General features: G+C 43.0%; 1 protein-coding gene across 1 annotated transcript; it reads right to left on the bottom strand.

Annotated features, from left to right (window-relative positions):
* Window positions 1-612: 612 nt before the first annotated feature.
* LOC134440537 (solute carrier family 22 member 4-like) lies at window positions 613-14,920 on the bottom strand. The gene is made up of 10 exons (XM_063190645.1): window positions 14,464-14,920; window positions 11,883-11,986; window positions 11,635-11,789; window positions 4,825-4,996; window positions 3,929-4,070; window positions 3,736-3,833; window positions 3,241-3,455; window positions 2,191-2,373; window positions 1,612-1,753; window positions 613-833 (listed from the first exon to the last, which is right to left on the bottom strand). The coding sequence occupies exons 1-10, from the start codon at window positions 14,821-14,823 to the stop codon at window positions 743-745; spliced, it is 1,662 nt and encodes a 553-aa protein (XP_063046715.1). The 5' UTR covers window positions 14,824-14,920; the 3' UTR covers window positions 613-742.
* Between the last annotated feature and the right edge of the window lie 3,582 nt (window positions 14,921-18,502).

Below are 18,502 nucleotides of genomic sequence, written 5' to 3'. Positions count from 1 at the left end.
ATGCATATAAGGTTTGCAGTGCATACCAAAGCCTATCCCAGCAGACTAGTACAGTGCAAATGTGACGTGATGTGAACTATTGTACACACTTTGTCACACTGTCTCAGTACAGGGGCCATAGAATAAAGAGTAACGGAAAACCCATTTGTACCTTGCCCCATGCACGGCAACATTTCCAGGCAAGAGAAACTTTAACGTGCAAAATGCAACAGCAGCGAAACAGACATCTTGTCTCAATTGTCACAGTGCATTTTCATGTACAGTGCAGTCTTAGGCTATAATAACTCATTTGGTTCAGCCTGTTCAGCAGATCAGGGCTGTTGAGATATTGGGTGTTGTGTTGTGGGGCTCCTCTTATCTGGCCCTGAACTACAGGAAGTGGCAACCCAACAATGAGACGCCTTTGGCTTTGTTTTTAATTTCTGAGATTTATGACCATCTCAGTCACTACTGATCATTATTTCAGTGTGAAACCACTAAAGTAAGCGACACTTGGAAGTCCACCATTTACACACACATAAACGTACACGCACACGCACACGCACACGCACACACACACACACACACACACACACACACACACACACACACACACACACACACACACACACACACACACACACACACACACACACACGCTATGTGCATCAATTTATCCCCGAGTATTACACGTTACAGCATTATGCTGTGTGCACAGAGTTCATAAAAAAATCCACGCCATGTGACATGGATGAATAGTTGTCTACTCCAGTTCCAATTCAGCTTTCTTGTTGCCTTGATATCCATTTTTATCTTGTCCGTTTGTCCTTTCTTCATCCTTTGTCCCACAAAACCTTTAAGAATCACAACCCAGATTTAAACTCTATCCATGAGCATACTTCATCAATACCAATGCTTTCAAAAATATAATGATAAAAATGAAATATTTAAACATTATGTGTCTACTGTACATAACGTTAAATTATGAGTGTTCCACAAACTATCTTTCTTTGCGCACGCTATAAAATGGCAATAAAACTGTTACTATTAACTACTGGTTAACTATTTATGCTTTCTAATGTTGGTAAAGGCCGTATAATAAGCGGGATAATGTATTGTCCACACGTGACTATCGGAAAATATTTCCCTTTGGAGCGGAATAACACGCCTCCGCCTTCGGCGTCAGGGGGTGTTATTCGCCCCGTTGGGAAATATTTTCATATAGTCACATGTGGACAATACATTATCCCTTACATATTAAAGAAATACTCAGGTACACATCATGCAAATGCCATGGTGTGAAGAGCTTCGTTTCAAAATGACATATATCCATTTTGGAACATTTTGGAAAATTGATTTATTTTGTATTGGGCATTCCATTGAATTGCATTACAAAATGCATTCTATATAGGTTTAAAAAGTATGTTCTCAAACAACTTAAATGGCAAGAATTCACACAAAGAGAATGACTTCTGAACAGTCATTTCCAATATTAACATGCAAAAGTTAAAAAATGGTGGTTATGGCATTTTGCAACAAAAGTCTTCTACTATTGATGATTCTGGAAGAAGTCCTCCACCTTTCGATGAACTGACCCAAAACTAAATTAGCCACTATGGTGGTACACTGTACCTGTAGCGATGGAGAGGTTTAACTTGGCTGATGTACTCTGGCAGCGGCTGGTCTTTAGTCTCTGGCAGCAGCAGGCTCAGGACGCCACACAAGATGGAGATGATCCCCATCAGGACGTAGGGCAGCGCCCTGTCATAGGTGCCTTAACAGCCAAGGGGACCAACAACTTTTAATGACGGAATACGATAGTGCATAATATAGTGTGCATTAAATACCAATCTATTATCATTCACACAATTGAAATCACATACTAACGGCCCATTTATTGTATATTTTGGTTAATGGAAATGCTAGGTGTAGATTTCATTAACTGATATTAATTTAAGATGATGATGACAATTATTATTCTTACTAATTTGCTTCACAGTTGTATCCAGTGAGTAAATGTACACTTTTAAAAAAAAATCTCTTTAGTCTTTTTCCTTTTTTCTATTTAATTCTATTTATTGACTCAGAGGGCCTGCACAAGAGTTCCTATGTGCCTGGACTACTAGGCCATGCACAAATGGCAAATAAAGAACTTTGAACAAAGTGGAACAAATAAAAAAATGATGCAGGTATAGGCCCATTCATGCTCACCCATGTAGGCTATGTATGAGGAAACTGTGCTGCCCATCCTGGAGGCCATGGTGGTGATCCCCAAGCCCATGTTACGCACCACGGTAGGCAGAAGCTCCGTGCCGTACAGATACACAAACACAAAGGCCCCCGTCATGGTGATCTTCCCCAGCATGGCCAGCGTGACACTCAAAGCACCCAGCTCTGTTGGAGGCAAGGGGACGAGGAAGAGGAAAGAGGAAAGAGGAAGTCCAATGGATGTGATCATACGGATATCCGTATCAGACAAATGAAAATGTAGGTCACAGGGCTTTGGCATTCTTGTGGTTCTTGGAGCTTTGAGCACAGTTTAGAAGACATCCAAGGCACTTTGTAATTAAGAATAAGAATGCTGCCTTGGATGCCTTCTTATTCCATGGATATTGGTAAAGCGGGTGTCATGTCTTTGAGGAGTAAAACCACTTTGATGCATGCAAGTAACAGGTTAGACAAACTACTCATACAGTATAATGAACTCTGACATTTTTAATTAATTCAGCATCTCACTTGTGTGAAGATTTAAGTGAAAAAAAGAGAAATCAGAGATGGCAGCCTGGCCCCCTGGCCAATACTACATGTATGTAATGTGTGTTAGGCTACCCTTGCGGACAGGGCCGCTGACAGCCTTGGCTGGGCCCAGGACAAAGTCGTCTGAAAGGGCCCTCCAGCGCAATATACACAATGTATTGAGAACCCAATTCTGCCCCCCCCCTTCCTCCCTGGGCCCGGGACAACTGTCCCCTTTGTCCCCCGCTGTCGGCACCCCTGCCTGCGGATCACCCAAAATACTGTGGATGGCAAAACACACAGACAGACAGACAGACAGACAGAGAGATAGGACATTGAAATACCTGTTCCAAAAACCTCCGGGTGACCAAGTGATCAGACATTTGTTAGAAGACAAAATAGAAACACACACACACACACACACACACACGCACACACGCACACACACACACACACACACACACACACACGCACACACACACACACACACACACACACACACACGCACACACACAGTATACAAACCTTTAGGAACAAGCATGATGAGCAGAAGCATGATCCCACAAAAGAACGTGCTGGCGGACAGGGTGACCCGTCGTGATGCGTAGCGTCCAGCAAACCACATGATGGTGTATCCAGCAAACTCAGTGCCAGAGGCGAAGAGGCAGTTGAGGTAAGGATCCCCGTCCATGTTAGGGGTGTTGAGAGACAGCCCGTAGTACGTCAGAGAGACTATGGACCTTCAGAAACAAAATGAAGAATTTGAATGATCGATGACCAGTGACAAATAAGTTATTGAATGATGAATGAAATCAAACATACACATAACTCACACGTTGAAATTGAATCTGCATCTGCATGGTCGAATACTATGAAATAGAAGGTCTACAAGATATGCTATGGTAGGACTGGCAAGGCACATAATGATCACATGGTTTGTGTGAAGACTGTTATGCAATACAAATGTATGCAACAAATTGAACAAATGTAAAAACAAACATACCAATCTATATCACTCACCAAATTAAGATATTCAGTATTGTGATATTCCTGATATTTGTTGTTGAAAAGAGATCCACCCATGTGTATTTTTTCTCATCATTTATACCACCATCCCCCTGTGAAAAAAAGATAAAATAACAAGGCAAATAATTAACAACAAAACATGTTTAATTGTGCTCATAATTATGAGTGAGTGAATGTACTGCATCACCATTAGCTTCTCCGAGTCATCTCGCTGGAAGATGACGTCCGGGGGAGTGATGCCGTTTCTCTTGGCTGCTGCTCGAATGATGGCCTCTGCCTCTTCCACCCTCCCCTGAGACAGCAGCCAGCGAGGAGACTCTGGAATATACCTGGGATGGGAGGGTGGTAATGCAAATTCAGAGCTGTTCACCCTAATTCTACCTTGATGGTTGGCTGAAACCATTTTTGAGACATTTTGAGCTACTGAAAACTCTTTAGTGTTGCTTTAATGTAAGTCAGTTCCTAAAGTGGGAGGAGTAATGCAGGCAGGTTGTGAACACAATGGAGTGCTTGCAGAAAACCTTTTCAAAACACTGCTGTAGCTTGGAGCTTTCCCAGTCCCTAGCCATTCAGCCTTGCCACTAGCCACACTTTAAGTCATAGTTACCTATTTCATCACAATAGTCTGTTAAACATGCTTAAGCGAAAAACTTTTTGATAAGAATGAAAGCTTCCCACATAAAAATAAATGAAAAGCAAACTGTGCAACTGTACAATAGGCTACTGTGACACTGTATGAGCCCTTCTTAAAACCTAGCGCAGTGCACTTCCAAGTGTAATTAGTCACGCCCAGTGATTGGATCCTCTTTGGTGAACTCTACGGAATATCCAATCACTGGGTGTGACTAATAAAGAGTAACCAATCACTGGGTGTGACTAATTAGGCTGACACACTTGGAAGTGCACTGCACTAGGTTTTGAGAAAGGCCCATCGTCATACCCAAGAAACTACTGTATCTGACAAAGGGGTTAATGACACTATTTGAATGGTAGGCAGGTGTCAATGATGACAAGGCCTGGATAGCCATTCCATAAATGTACCCAGTGAGAGCTATTGGAGACATGCTGGGTACTTCTACTCACCACCATAAGGGTATGTACAGAAAGCCTGGCACAGACAAGGTCACCAGAAGCATCCTCCAGTCTCGGACGAAGTAGGCAAAAAGAGGGAGCAATGCATATCCCAGTGCATACGTGAAGCTAATTCCCAAAGTTGCAAAGGTGACACGGCACGGCTTACTCAGAAGTTCACATCCTGATCGATGAAAAAAGGAATACGGTCAGAAATCCATAGCAGACAAATGTATGGTACTTTTCTTCCAATCCAAAATTAGTTACACTTAAAACAAGTTTTACAATGTAAAATGTATTTACTGGTAGAAACGCTGTGAAATGTATTTACTGTTCCTCTCACTTATACCCTGCTGTACATAAGAAGTCTGATACATGTGTAACCGATGCCTGTCTGTAGCTTGTCCTCTTACAGCCACCGTAGCTCACTCTCTAGGGGTGCGTTCCAATATGCGACCTTGCATCCTCTACTTGGGCTTGTGGCCTCGCCCCGCCTAGTCCCTCCTCCGTGAGAAAACAAGTTTCCCTGCTGTCAGCCTAGCCAAAACAATTTTTGGGGGACTATTCTTCATTTACCATCCTAGTCTAGACACATTTTTCATATTTGTGAATGTTAGAAGCATTTTTTAGTAAAAGTTGGGAACCTATGTACTAAACATAATTTAAGTGTGCTGAATTCAACTAGACTGGTTCCCAAGCTGGATTTTGAGGTTTTGACAGTTAAATTTGAAAAACAAAATGGCTTCCAAAATACGCTATTTTTGACAGAGCATTTTTACCAAGCATTGCTGTACTTGGAAATAAATGCTCTTTTCTAACATTTTGTGTCCCAATAATGTTTCTTGATGAATGTATCTACTATAGAGGATTTTAAAAAGTATAAAATAGCTTCTAGAATGCTAATAATGCTAATATTGTAGGTGTTAGCCTAAACGTTTCAAATATTAAGCTTTTCTAATAAGATATTTGTAGCCTATGTGTGTTTATATGGTTAAGAAAATTGATATAAGTATTTTAGAAATACTTAGCATAATGTGCAGTATTTAGTGTTTCCAAAAAATCACTTTAAGTTGCTATTAGCTCTCTGAAAACTGTCCAGAAATCGCTAGATGACACCATGATATTACATACAACATAAGTTATTTTGTGTCATTTTGAAAAATGTTCAGACATATTTTACATATTTTATAAGATACTATTGCATACATTTGAGATAGTCTATGCATGCTACTCAGCCTGATTGTTAGTGGCCAGACATCTCTTGAAGATGATGGAATTGGTAGCAAGGAAAAACTTGCTCAAAGTACAGTTCTGAATGAGGCTTAAGTCCTTGTTTATTGTGTCAGTGATGGCAAAAAATGGACTCCGAAACATGTCGGTCTTGCTTGTACTCTTCATCAAGCTATTGGGTAAAATACGACAATTCAACCTAATACGACAATTCAACCTGGCAGGTCATTGTCTGAGTTACAACCAGGTCCTCCAAGTCCAGATCCTCCTTAGCTGAGAGCACTGTAAAAACACTGAACCAAGAGAGTGGTGCCATTATTCCAACAAACATTGCGGCAGATAAATTCATCCACTACACATGTGATGACATCCTGGATGAAACACTTGATGGGAAGAATACTTCCCATGCAACACAAATGGCAGCATGGCAGAGGCCAACCAATTGATAATTCTGTTAAAGATAAGAGGTGTCCACTAGACATAGGCCCTACATTAAATGTGTCAAATGCCCTGATGGAACTACATCCTCTCAGGACTACTCCTAGGACATTCAAACCAACTTTTTCAGCACCCATTGCTGAATCATGCTTTGGAAAATCTGGAGAGGAGTATAAGTATGCTAAACAAGCAAAGGCCACGGACCTAGCTTTCTTCTTGCACTGTCAAAACTTAGACATGAAGACTTCTTGGTCAGTGTTCAATCAGTCACTGTCATCAAAGGAACAACAGACTGCTGCGTTGTATTTGCCAATAGTCCTACTATGCGCTACTGCACACGTTTTGCACACATTTTGATACTTTGAATACAAATGCATTGTCACATCTTCACATTTTGGACAGGAACATGCAAATTTAGCCAGATTCTGATCAGGCTATGAAGTGGGTGAATGTCACAGGCAATAAAAGAGCATCATTGCGATCACCGAGACAGCCTCAGCTTTGTGTAGGTGGACACTCTCTTTTAACCTGAGATCACACATTGCAGATCAAACATATGGAATGTACAGTGTCCTCCATGGCAGCAAGAAACTTCACAATGACGGAACCTACTCACCGCAGATTAGAAACAATACGGAGTAAAAGTTCTTTACACAGTACCCAGTTCCTAGGACTCACGTCTCCTGACTGAGGTCACGAGTACCCTGAACGACACGAGTTACGAGAGCTTGACTAGTTCTAGCCTGCTCTGTCTCTTTGTTCTCTTGACTACGGTCGACTACTGGCAACGCATTTCAGTGGAGTCAGACTCTGACTCCCCCCTGGCAAAGTGCTTCGATCTCCCGCCTACGACTTTTTATCCCAACTCTCTGCCACCACAGAGAATCTCATACAGCAGGGACTGACCACCACCCTAGTGGCTGATGTGGCTTCCCCAGCTCGAGCAGCTGCCTCGGAGCCCCTTGGCCATCACCGCAGGCCCTTGCACTTGGCACAAAAGCGAACCCCGTCACCATTCATGGCGCGCTTGTAGACTCCAAAAGTTATGTATAATACACCACGAACGCCTTCGTCTGACGCCTCCCTTTTTCCCCTCCTGCAAGGAGGTGAGATTTCTCAGGGTTTGTCCAACCTTAACCCACGGGGCTCAGGGGCCTCAGCTGATAGCGTAGGGGCTTCGGCCCCTCCTGCTACTTTCCTCTCTCCTGCAGGTTTGAGTCTGGCACCGGACCAGGAGGACATCCCCCAGCCCAGGGGCCACCTGCCCCTATGGGTCTGGCAAGGGAACATTTGAACCTAACCGGTTTTCTGGATAAGGTTATCAGGACAATTCAAGGGGCCAGGGCCCAATCTACTGGGACACTGTATAACCTGAAGTGGTCTGTCTTCGAACGGTACTGTGACCAACGCGACAAGACAACTTCTCAGTGTTCAGTACCGATGGTGTTGTCCTTTCTACAAGACTTATTTGGGGGAGACAATGCTTTACCGTTTAAGTTTACTTTGCAGCGATTTCATTGTGCCATGTAGGATTCAGTTCCAACACTCTGAGTGCCCATCCACTAGATACTTACGCCCCGTGCTACGTCACCTGGGATATCTCTCTAGTACTGGAGGCTATGTGTGGGGCCTCTTTCGAGCCACTCCAAGAGGGGTCTCTCCAAACTGCTTTTACACACCACCTTTCAGATCCGTGGAAGAGAGGGGACAACACAACTTGTGCCCTGTGCACGCTTTACGCATGTATATGAACAGGACTCACTCTTTTAGGAACACTGAGCAGCTGTTTGTGTGCTTCATCAAGCCCTCTACAGGGCTCACAGTTTTAAAATAGAGGTCTCCAAATGGTTGGTTCAAACCATTGCCCTGGCATATGAGTCCAAGGGTCGCCAACCCCCGGCTCAGATTAGGGCTCACTTTACCAGTGCGGTCTCTACATCTTGTCCTCTCTTCAAGGGTGCAGCAGTTTCAGACGTGTGCAGAGCGGCTGGTTGGGCCAACCCCACCACCTTTGTCCGGTTCTACCGGCTAGATGTGACCACATTGCCACAGACAGGAACATAGGGTTCTGGGTACGACCACTGATTGTCTGTAGGGTGATAGTAGGGTGACCAGACGTCCCGGTTTGACCGGGACAGTCCCGGTTTGGAGTTGTGTGTCCCAGGTCCCGAGCAAACCCTCTCGGGACACAAATATGTCCCGGTTTGGGCCACGCACTACATTTCGCCATGTCTATCAGGGTAAATATATGGAAAAGGTTACATGTTTACCTGTCACAGTTAATAGCAGCCAGCGCTTGTATAGAAAGTCTGAAGGAGTCAGTTGCGATTTGTCATCCCTCCCTCTAAAATTGATCAGAATGCAGGAAATTGCATCTAAAAAATACAAATTTTCCTGGGGGAGGACCCCCAGACCCGCCCGCCAAATATTGTCCTTCAGTCACGCATTAAGTGTCCCGATTTCAGACTACAAAAATCTGGTCACCCTAGGTGATAGGAACGCTATCCTTACAGGAGGCTCTTGGAGTTCTGCCTAGTTTGGACCAGCAATCGGGAGTGATTGTAACTCTCCCATAGATATGCGAACGATTCGACTGAAAGAAAACAATAGGACATGAATATGTCCCCGGTGCTCTGAAGGAGATGAGTGAGCCATCTCTCAAGACACCCTCGTTGCCGACAGCCGAAGAGAGGTTTGGCATCAAAGTGGCTTATTTTTGGTTTTGAGAAAGTGGACATCCCACCCACGACGCAGTTGATTGGACCTTTGGCATGATTGCAAAGGTCTTCAGCTAATCGTACAGCTGAGAGTGTGCTCCCATAGAGATGGCTCACTCATCTCCTTCAAAGAACCGGGGACATATTCATGTTCCAATATTTAGTTTTTTAGATAATACTATCTTCTTTCTCTCTCTTTTTCTTTCCAAATCTTATTGAATGACAATTGTGTATGATAATGTGCTTTACGGAAGCTATTGCTATTGAATGCCAGTTTACTAGGATATCACATTATAAAAAGGCATAATTATAGTAATTTTTATCTTTTTGCCATGACATTTTGCCTTTGTGTAAGTGTAGGAATACATCTTAAATGCAAATATGTGAGCATTGCACATTTATTTCCATGGAGAAGTGATACTTTCTAACGTATTCTGCCCAAAATCAAGAATTTCGGCGGCCATTTTGTTTTTTGGGCATTTCATGGTCAAAAACTCAAAATTCAGCTTGGGAACCAGGCTAGCTGAATTCAGGGTACTCTAATTGTCTTAGAAAACTAGGTTCCCAACTTTTACTAAAAAATGCTTCTAACACCCTTATAAAGGGCCTTTTTCTGGAAATGCTTCTAGTCTATGCAGGGTATCAGGTTGGTGCTATTCAGCAAATAGCTTTTCATTGATAAAAAGGGCACTAACCGGCAGGTTAGACACAAGCACTGCCTTCACACCGCTGCCCCGCTCCTCGCAGCTTTCATTTAGAAACGTTCCGCTTCTGCAGCTTACTAAATGCTTTCGGGTAGACTGGACCCAGCTACCAAAGGGTTAATATTGAGGACATTGAGGGCATGCAGGTTCAGGGTTGTCATCTGTGCCTGGGTCCTCGCTGCTTTTAACGGGAGGTTTGCCTCTGCAGCATGCTGAACGCTTCCCAGTAGATTGGGAACTTCTACTGAAGGTTTGACCTGGAGGACACAGAGAGCACTGCCATTTGTTTGGCTGACTTTCAAACATACATGGCATCCACTATGATGGCTTCATGTGCCAGATGCCATTAGTTGGGCCTGAGTCTGATGCATGAGGGATGCTACTGCTGCTTTGCTTTGCTTGTGTTTTACCTCTGTGAATCTAGTTGTTGCCCTATTTGTTTCGTTTGCTATTTTGGATTTCTTTCTTGTTGTTTGTGTTTGCAGCTGCACAACTACACCTCCTGTTGGCCTTAGAGGAAGGGACTGCCATCCTTAGTCAGCAATGGCTAATTTGACTACTTGTTAGCCGGTCTCAATTGACCTTTTTGATCTTTCTATAGCCTGGGCAGTTTCACAGGGTGCGTGTCAATATATCTGTAGTGGTAAATGAACACCTTAGTGTTTGTATATATATACATTTTCTTTATATATAAAGAAAATGCCCTTCAACATTGAGAACAAACTTTCAAAAAGGGCAGAAGGGCAAAGGGGCTGGTGCTCTAGCACCACCTCATCCTTGGTATTACTAGTCTGCCATTTCTTAATCCATTCCTGAACAAGCTGCCAACAATGCAGACAGATGATGTTCAAAAGAAGGACTGCCGTTACAAAATATTGCAATGTACCAGACTGTATATTGCGATAAATTAGGAAATAGGCAGGCTGTGTACTTACTCAATGTTACAGTAGCCTATAGCCCATTTTGCAGTAGGCCTATATGAAAATACTGCAATTATTGCCATTTTCATATATATCGCTTCATATTATTACAGTATAATATCATGACATACAGTTGAATATACAGTATTGTATCATGTGATACTTTATGGCACCATCTCCCACTATCCTATAGCCTTTGGTGCACTATGGCACCATCTCCCACTATCCTATAGCCTTTGGTATTTAAAACCTTGTCTGTATTTGCATCAAGATGGTGAGAGAAATGAGGATGGAGAAGCACAGGTGGCAGATGCACAGGTCATTGTTTTTTTCCAACAGTGACATCATCTTGCCATAATCTATGAAACTCACTGATGTGGAGCAGAACAGCAAGCAGACAAAAGGCAAACACGATGACAGACAATAAGGGCAATAGTGATCACAGGCGTAAATCAAGAAGCATGAACCGAACACTTACTGTAGGCTATCATGTAAACAGTACTACACACACTTCATCATGGAAACAGTAAATGGTCTTGTCATCAGTGTTGCCAGATGTGTCTGATCAAATCCCACCCAAACAGTGCTCAAAAACCGCCTAGAGGCGCTAATTGACTTCTATGGTCATAAAACGACAGAAAAACACGCCGAATGGCTGATTTTTTTACCATTGTTACCCACAATCTGGGTAACTGTGGGTAACCGCCCTATCTGGCAACACAGCTTATCATGCAAAGAGTAAATGGCCTTCGCTTTTGCTCTGAGATTTAAAGAAAAATGGAATGTAAATCCAAATCAAAACAGTGCACTCACCAAGGATAAAAGCTGCACAATAATTTGCGATTTGTCCCATTCCAACAATGAAGTAGAACACACAGAACATTTCCCAACTATTAGAGGCAGCTTGAATTAAACTGAAGACGGTTTGTACTGCCATTGTGGCAAAAAATATAAATTTTCTTCCATATCTATAGACAAGAAGGAGAAAAGGATCATGATTAGAATAGAAGTTGTAAAGGATACATAATATCAATACATATTAAACTGTTAAGTTGTTTTACCTGTCTGATATAATTCCGGACAGAAATGATCCGAACAAGACCCCAAAGAAGAACACAGTGACTGTAAATGGAGTTTTCCACTCATTGTCACACACCAGATCCCACTGTGTGACAAGAAGGGTCACAGTTAATATTGGACTACATTACACATTACTTGCAAAGGCAGCTGCACAAAGCTATTTAAAATGATACAGTAGGCCTATTCATATAACCAACATGATGTGTGCCATGTGCTTTATGCCCCTTTTTGGGGGATAACATTGGGGGATAAGTCAAGGGAAGGCCTTGTTGGTTTTGGGGAAATAAGAAACGAAAGATAAGGACCTATTCACTAGCGTGGTTCGCGCCCAAAATGCCGAAGACGTTGTGTTGTCGGCTGTTCAAATAATATAGCCAAACAGCTGTGGCTGAAGCATGGACTGTGTTTATTTAGGCTAGCCGATGTTGCATGTAAGTTAATGAGACATTCGGTTTGTTTTCCCCAGGAGCGGGACTGTTACTTTCAAGAACGAAGTACCCGGATGGCCGGTTATACTGCTGGACACCTTCACGATTACTATACTCTAAACTACACCCAACTCTGGCCTTGTGCATGGCAATGGTTGTCAAGGTAAGTAGTGTGATGAAGCAGTCCGCACACTGGGTATTAACTCCAAAAATACTTTATTTCATTTTAACATACGGCAACGTTTCGATCCAACAGAGGGATCTTCCTCAGGCAATGAGAACAATGGTCTGAGTTGACTTATATCACATGACCTACAGGTAGGCTACCTGGCAGAAAGGTGAGCGCACCCTAAAGGCATAGCATGCGCCTAGACGTGCTGGCATACAAATCCAACCCAGTGATCACAACCGGTGGTCAAAATAATTTTTTGAAACATTTTTTAGTTTCAATTACTTGGATTACGAGGATATTTCAGGAGCAAATGAATGTCAAATTAAATAAAAGCACTTCAAAGCATTGAAAACTGCAAGACTGATACAGAAAACAGCCAATGAAATGTTGCTCAGTATCTGACTACTTGTATTACCTCATCATGACTGATGAAACATTTGCTTTGCTTTCAGTAGAAATGTAATGCATTGCAATGCATTGTAGAATTGAATCGAATCGAATCGCTACCTCCCGAATCGAATCATGAGGGCAGTGCCAATGCACACCACTAGCTATCAGTCAGTGTTAACTGCAGGGGATAATTAATGACAGCTGTCAAAAATTCACATGTTATATATGTTCCATACTCCTGGCGGTAATGGCATTGCACTTTACCATGCTGCTAGTACTGACAGTAGAAGGAAGTGACTCCGCTTACCGCCATGCCGTACTACACTCTTATGACGTCAGTGAGCTGTCCTCTCTGCAGCGTTTTTGGTCACAAGTGTAACTTGTCAGGAGTCAGGACTCCTAAGTGAAAAGTGAGACCCCATCAATAATGGTCTCAGAATGATTCACTTCTGCGTGGTCTGGATACTCGTTGGGCTAGCCTACAGAAAATGCTGAGTCACAGGTCTGGCCAGGTGTTAAAACACCCTAGTGCTATGATTTATATATACGTAGGAGGGGAGCCCTTTCAGATGCTTTTGTCCTCTAGGCCCAATCAAGGCTGTCAGTGGCCCTGATGTGGGTCATATAGCTGTTGCCTAGTTTGTACCTGAACAAGTATTTTCTGCACTGGTCCAAACCCAGTCAAATCATATCCACTCTAATCCTTGTATAATAGCATAACGCATCAAACTCACTCACTCCCACGCTGGGAGTCATCTGTGAGAAGGTGTGCTGTATCTCTACATGTGAACACATGTTTTCAGCTGCTAATATACATTAGCCTAATTGTCATAAGTGCTTGTCATGGTTTCTATCATACACCTACAACCAACAAATTCAGGTTGATCTGGTTTGATCGAGACAGGCTTCACCGTATCTAGACTAAACATATCATGGACACAGTGTGGCGAAGCACGCTCAGATCCCCGTGGTCATGGGCTAGCATGCCCATGTGGACCCAGGTCTGGGTCATGTCCCAACTCTGCTCTGTCCCATCTCTCTCTCTCCCACTCTCTCCCTGCCATTCTCGACTGTCCTGTCAACAATAAAGACACAAAAAGCTAATGAATGTCATTCTGAAAAGAATGACCCTGCAGTCAAACTCGCAGTGCCAAAAACAACATTCAGAAGATGCTACTGTTCTCAGGCCACCTGGATTGTGATTATTCAGTAACTATTCCCATAAAGGATGACATGGTGTGTGTGAGTGTGTGTGTGTGTGTGTGTGTGTGTGTGTGTGTGTGTGTGTGTGTGTGTGTGTGTGTACACGGTATATAATCAGTTACACCAGAGACGGTCTATTGGGAAGAACTAAGAAAATCTTTGGTTACACACAAAATAGGCAAACTGCTAATTTTCTATTTAGGAATAGATTTTCACACTTAATGCCACTAGTGCAAACAACAGGTGTAACCCATTCATTCACTCTCAACAACTACAATTCCATTAAAGTAAATGTGAGAATCATTTGACTAAGGTATAAACCGCTGACATACAAGCTCTATGATGATCACACAGTGACGATAGACTTACCTCAGACACAATAGTGGACACATATCTCTCTTTACTGAACACAAAGCCATCCACACAGCCCTCTGTGTCATTGCTGTTGGCAGAGCCAGAGCCTCCCTGTTCAGTGTAGCGTCTGCAGCGACTCAGGATGGTCTCCCCTTTCAGCTCCTCAGTCGGGATGGACAGATTGTAGCCCAGTCCTCCATAGCTGCTGTTCAGGGATGGAACCCTACAGTGATGAGGAGGAATATCTGCGAGGAAAACCATGGCCATTCCCACGTATCCATTCGGAATACTGCTGAGGCTCAGAAGAATGAAAATCTGCTTTTGGTAAGCCCCCCAGTCTCCTAGGAATGCAGTCTCTTCATCAAAGTCTTTCATCGCCACTGGACATGGAACGTATATGGCAAACAAGTGTCTGTGTTTGTCTACAACTTGTCAGAACTGGTTCAAGCATTTGAGACCTCAACCTGAACACTGGCGCTTACAATGGGGGAAGTACGAGAGAGGGAGGAGTTTGAATGTATAATGAATGTTTGTGAGTGTGTGTTTGTGTGTGTGAGTGTGTGTGAGAGAGAGAGAGGGGGGGGGAGAGAGAGAGAGAGAGAGAGAGAGAGAGAGAGAGAGAGAGAGAGAGAGAGAGAGAGAGAGAGAGAGAGAGAGAGAGAGAGAGAGAGAGAGAGAGTATTGTGTGACATGTTTGCCTGTCTTATTGATTAAATAAATACTCGTTTGAAATTTCTTTTGCAGTATCGTGTTCTGGAGAAAGCCGACACCACCATCCAGAGCCTGATAGGGAGTAAGGGACAAAAACAAAGCTTACACTGCACAACCGTATGCAGCAATAAAGGTCATTGCATCAGTGTGTATATTATGTCTCTCAGAGTATGGTCAGTGTGTATATTATGTCTCTCAGAGTATGGTCATTGGTTGACTGTAGCTCATGACGTACCTTTCTGCATACTTGTCCTGCAGAATGCTGAAGAATGCGCACCAGAAGAATGTGTGTGTGTGTGTGTGTCTGTGTGTGTGTTAAAGTGTGTTAAAGTGCATTTAAGTAATGACTGCTTCCAGAGCAGTTCGTTTTTCAGGTTTTCATAAGCTGAGTGTTGCGTCTGAGTCAGCATGTATAGAATTATGCCCAAGCTGGTAATCAATATACAGTTTTAGGAAGGCAACAAGAACACTATGAATCAAACAGGCCACATAACCTACAGCGAGAGAAGAATTGAGCTAATTTTATTAAGGCAGACAAAACCCTTCTGTTTTCTCTGCCATACTCAATGAGTGTTGTGTCTGTGACTTTCTGTCTATTAGACACACCTACCTAAAACTTTACGCTGACCTCTTCACATACCTCTCTCTTCGCCGTCCACTCCCATTATTGTACTCTGTCACCGTGTGTAATATTTGCTGTGCTGTTCAGCCCTGTGCAGAGATCGCAAGATAAGCATATGATACAACCAGCCAAAGCACATTTTCCCAAACTTGCATGCAGGAGTGGTATTACCAGGTTACTTGTACCTGTATATCCTGCTCAGATCAGTGAGGGGTCATGGGCTTGTATGGAGAACACAAGCTGTGTTTTGGTGACAATTGGGTTGTAAACAGAGACTCTGGGCAAAGAGGTGAACTACCCAGTGCTCAACGACCCCCAATGGTCCGACTCCCATCTAAGCTTCTTGGGACATGCCTGTCAGCCTGAAGCAAACGAGTTATGTGAGAGGATAAGTACAGCCAAGGAAGAAAAGAAAGGCATAAAGGTCAAATTCCTCAGGTCTTAATTACATGGTTTGAGACTTTTTTGACCTATTTTTATAGTTACCTGTACAACTAACTACCTGAACCTTGGCTAACCTGACTGATGTGTCAACAATTTTAACATTATTGGCCTGCCACATAGCCCAAAGCTTGACCAGCATGGTATTGTGTGCGTGTGTGTGCGTGTGTGTGTGTGTGTGTGTGTGTGTGTGTGTGTGTGTGTGTGTGTGTGTGTGTGTGTGTGTGTGTGTGTGTGTGTGTGTGTGTGTGTGTGTGTGTGTTGCGTGTGCTGTATGGTGATATAGGCCTACTATGCAATGATGTGTGCAATATCTTAGTGTTTTCTTCTGTATTTATGTATACGGGACACCTTCATTTCCCTCAGGATTAATAAATGATACTCTACTCTACTCTACACAATATCTAACTTTAAATAACACTGCCTGACATTACAACTTGTAATGATCTGTCCATTAATTAATAATTAGTAAGATCTTACATACAGTAATGAAAAAAAACACACAACACATACAGTATATTAGGTTAATCCTCAAAATGTAACATGTCACTGAATAAACTCAGTGGTTTTCTAAATGACGCATAGCCTACTATGGACTAACCAACGTAGGCTATGTGTGGAGAGGCAGTGCTGCGTATTCTGGCTGCCATGGAGGTGACACCAAGTCCCAAGCTTCCCTACCATCGCCAGGGTAATTGTCAAGGCATTCAGCTCGGAGGTACAGAAATATAACCAGAGCTTTAATGTCTACACAACTATAACACACCTGTATTACTAATGATGAAGAAGAGTTTACTTAAAGGGGTATGCCACTATTTTGGGGCTTAATACAGTTAAAATCGTTGGCTGGGCTTTATAAAGGTGGTAAAGTGTCTTATTTTTCACGTTAAGCGTTGTCTTGCCTTAAGACAAGTTAAAAGAGGGATCATGCTGCTATGCTAGTGAAAGTCAATGGATCCGTGTAGCATGCTACAATGCTACACGGATCCATTGACTTTCACTAGCTTAGCGACATATTCCCTCTTTTAACTTGTCTTAAGGCAAGCCCCAAAATAGTGGCATACCCCTTTAAGGTTCATAATGTACAATATCTTTGTACTTTGCTAGATATAGTGACTGTTAGTGACTCTTTATGCATAGTATGACCATGATATCAAAATGGTGAACTAAGACAATGAAGGCCAGAGATAAGATTCAAAGGATCAGGAGTAGAAATGAAGATTAAGAATGAAGAAGTGGTCTGCAAACCTTCAGGGACAAAAGTGATGAGCAACAACACAACCCCGCCAAGAAGGAGAGCAAAGGGCAAGGTGAAGTGTTGAGGTGCATAACGCGTAGTGAACCAGATGAAAATGTAGGCAGCAAACTCTGTACAGTAGCCTACTCGCACCAAAGAGACAGTTGAGTTAAGGCTTTCCATCCAGATTGGTAGCAGGGCTCCGCCCTACTGGTGACGCAACGATCTGAAGTCTATGAAAATCAGGCAACCAGATTGGGGCTACAGACCATATAGCTGATCGCTAGCTATACCAGATCCTGTGGAACAATAGGCAGGTAAGTAAGTAACTAAGTAGCCTAAGTAAACTTAACCCATTTTAGCCTAATGACTGGTATATGTTGTTTGACCTTTGGTGCCTGGAGACATATATACAGTACGCTGCATTCAGGCTCTTGAGATTTTAGTTTTTTTAATAAAAATGTTGGTATGTTACAGCTGAATGAAAACATTCTAATTCAATATTAGGATTGTGGGCAGCCGTGGCCTAGTGGTTAAGGAGTTGGTCTTTCACTATGGGGGTTGTAGGTTCGAATCCCACCTGACCTTTCCCTACACCTCCATCCATGGCTGAAGTGCCTTTGAGCAAGGCACCTAACCCCACATTGCTCCAGGGACTGTAACCTAAATGATAAAATATGTAAGTCGCTCTGGATAAAAGCGTCTGCTAAATGTAATGTAAATGTAATATGAGGGTCTTAGGGTTTAAATTAGAGATGCACCGGATCCTGATTTTTAGGATCCTGCCGGATACCGGATCCACTGCTTAAGATCCTGCCGGATCCGGAACCGGATACCGGATCCTACGAAAGGGTTGAAACACATAGCCAACTCGTACACGTGGGCCCTTTTTATTACGTTGGCGCAAACTATTTTTAAGACTCATTGGCTTACTGCCACACTGCCTTCAACGGCCGATTCCAAAGGGCTTTCACTCCATGCAGCGATTGGGGTTGTTAAAGACTGACTGAAAAGCCTAGGCTACGTAAAAAGTAGAGATGCTC

This window comes from Engraulis encrasicolus, chromosome 23 (assembly GCF_034702125.1).
Source record: "Engraulis encrasicolus isolate BLACKSEA-1 chromosome 23, IST_EnEncr_1.0, whole genome shotgun sequence".
In the NCBI taxonomy this organism is placed as follows: Eukaryota; Metazoa; Chordata; class Actinopteri; order Clupeiformes; family Engraulidae; genus Engraulis; species Engraulis encrasicolus.
The sequence above is the reverse complement of the archived record's forward strand: the minus strand, read 5'-3'. Positions and strand labels throughout refer to the sequence as shown.

Coding starts and splice junctions, on each gene's coding strand:
- LOC134440537 (XM_063190645.1), bottom strand. CDS start 14,823: ATGAAAGACTTTGATGAAGAGACTGCATTCCTAGGAGACTGGGGGGCT. Junction 3,456..3,735: donor ATACTGAATATCTTAATTTG/GTGAGTGATATA, acceptor TTGTTTCTGAAG/GTCCATAGTCTCTCTGACGT. Junction 2,374..3,240: donor CATCATGCTTGTTCCTAAAG/GTTTGTATACTG, acceptor TGCCTCCAACAG/AGCTGGGTGCTTTGAGTGTC.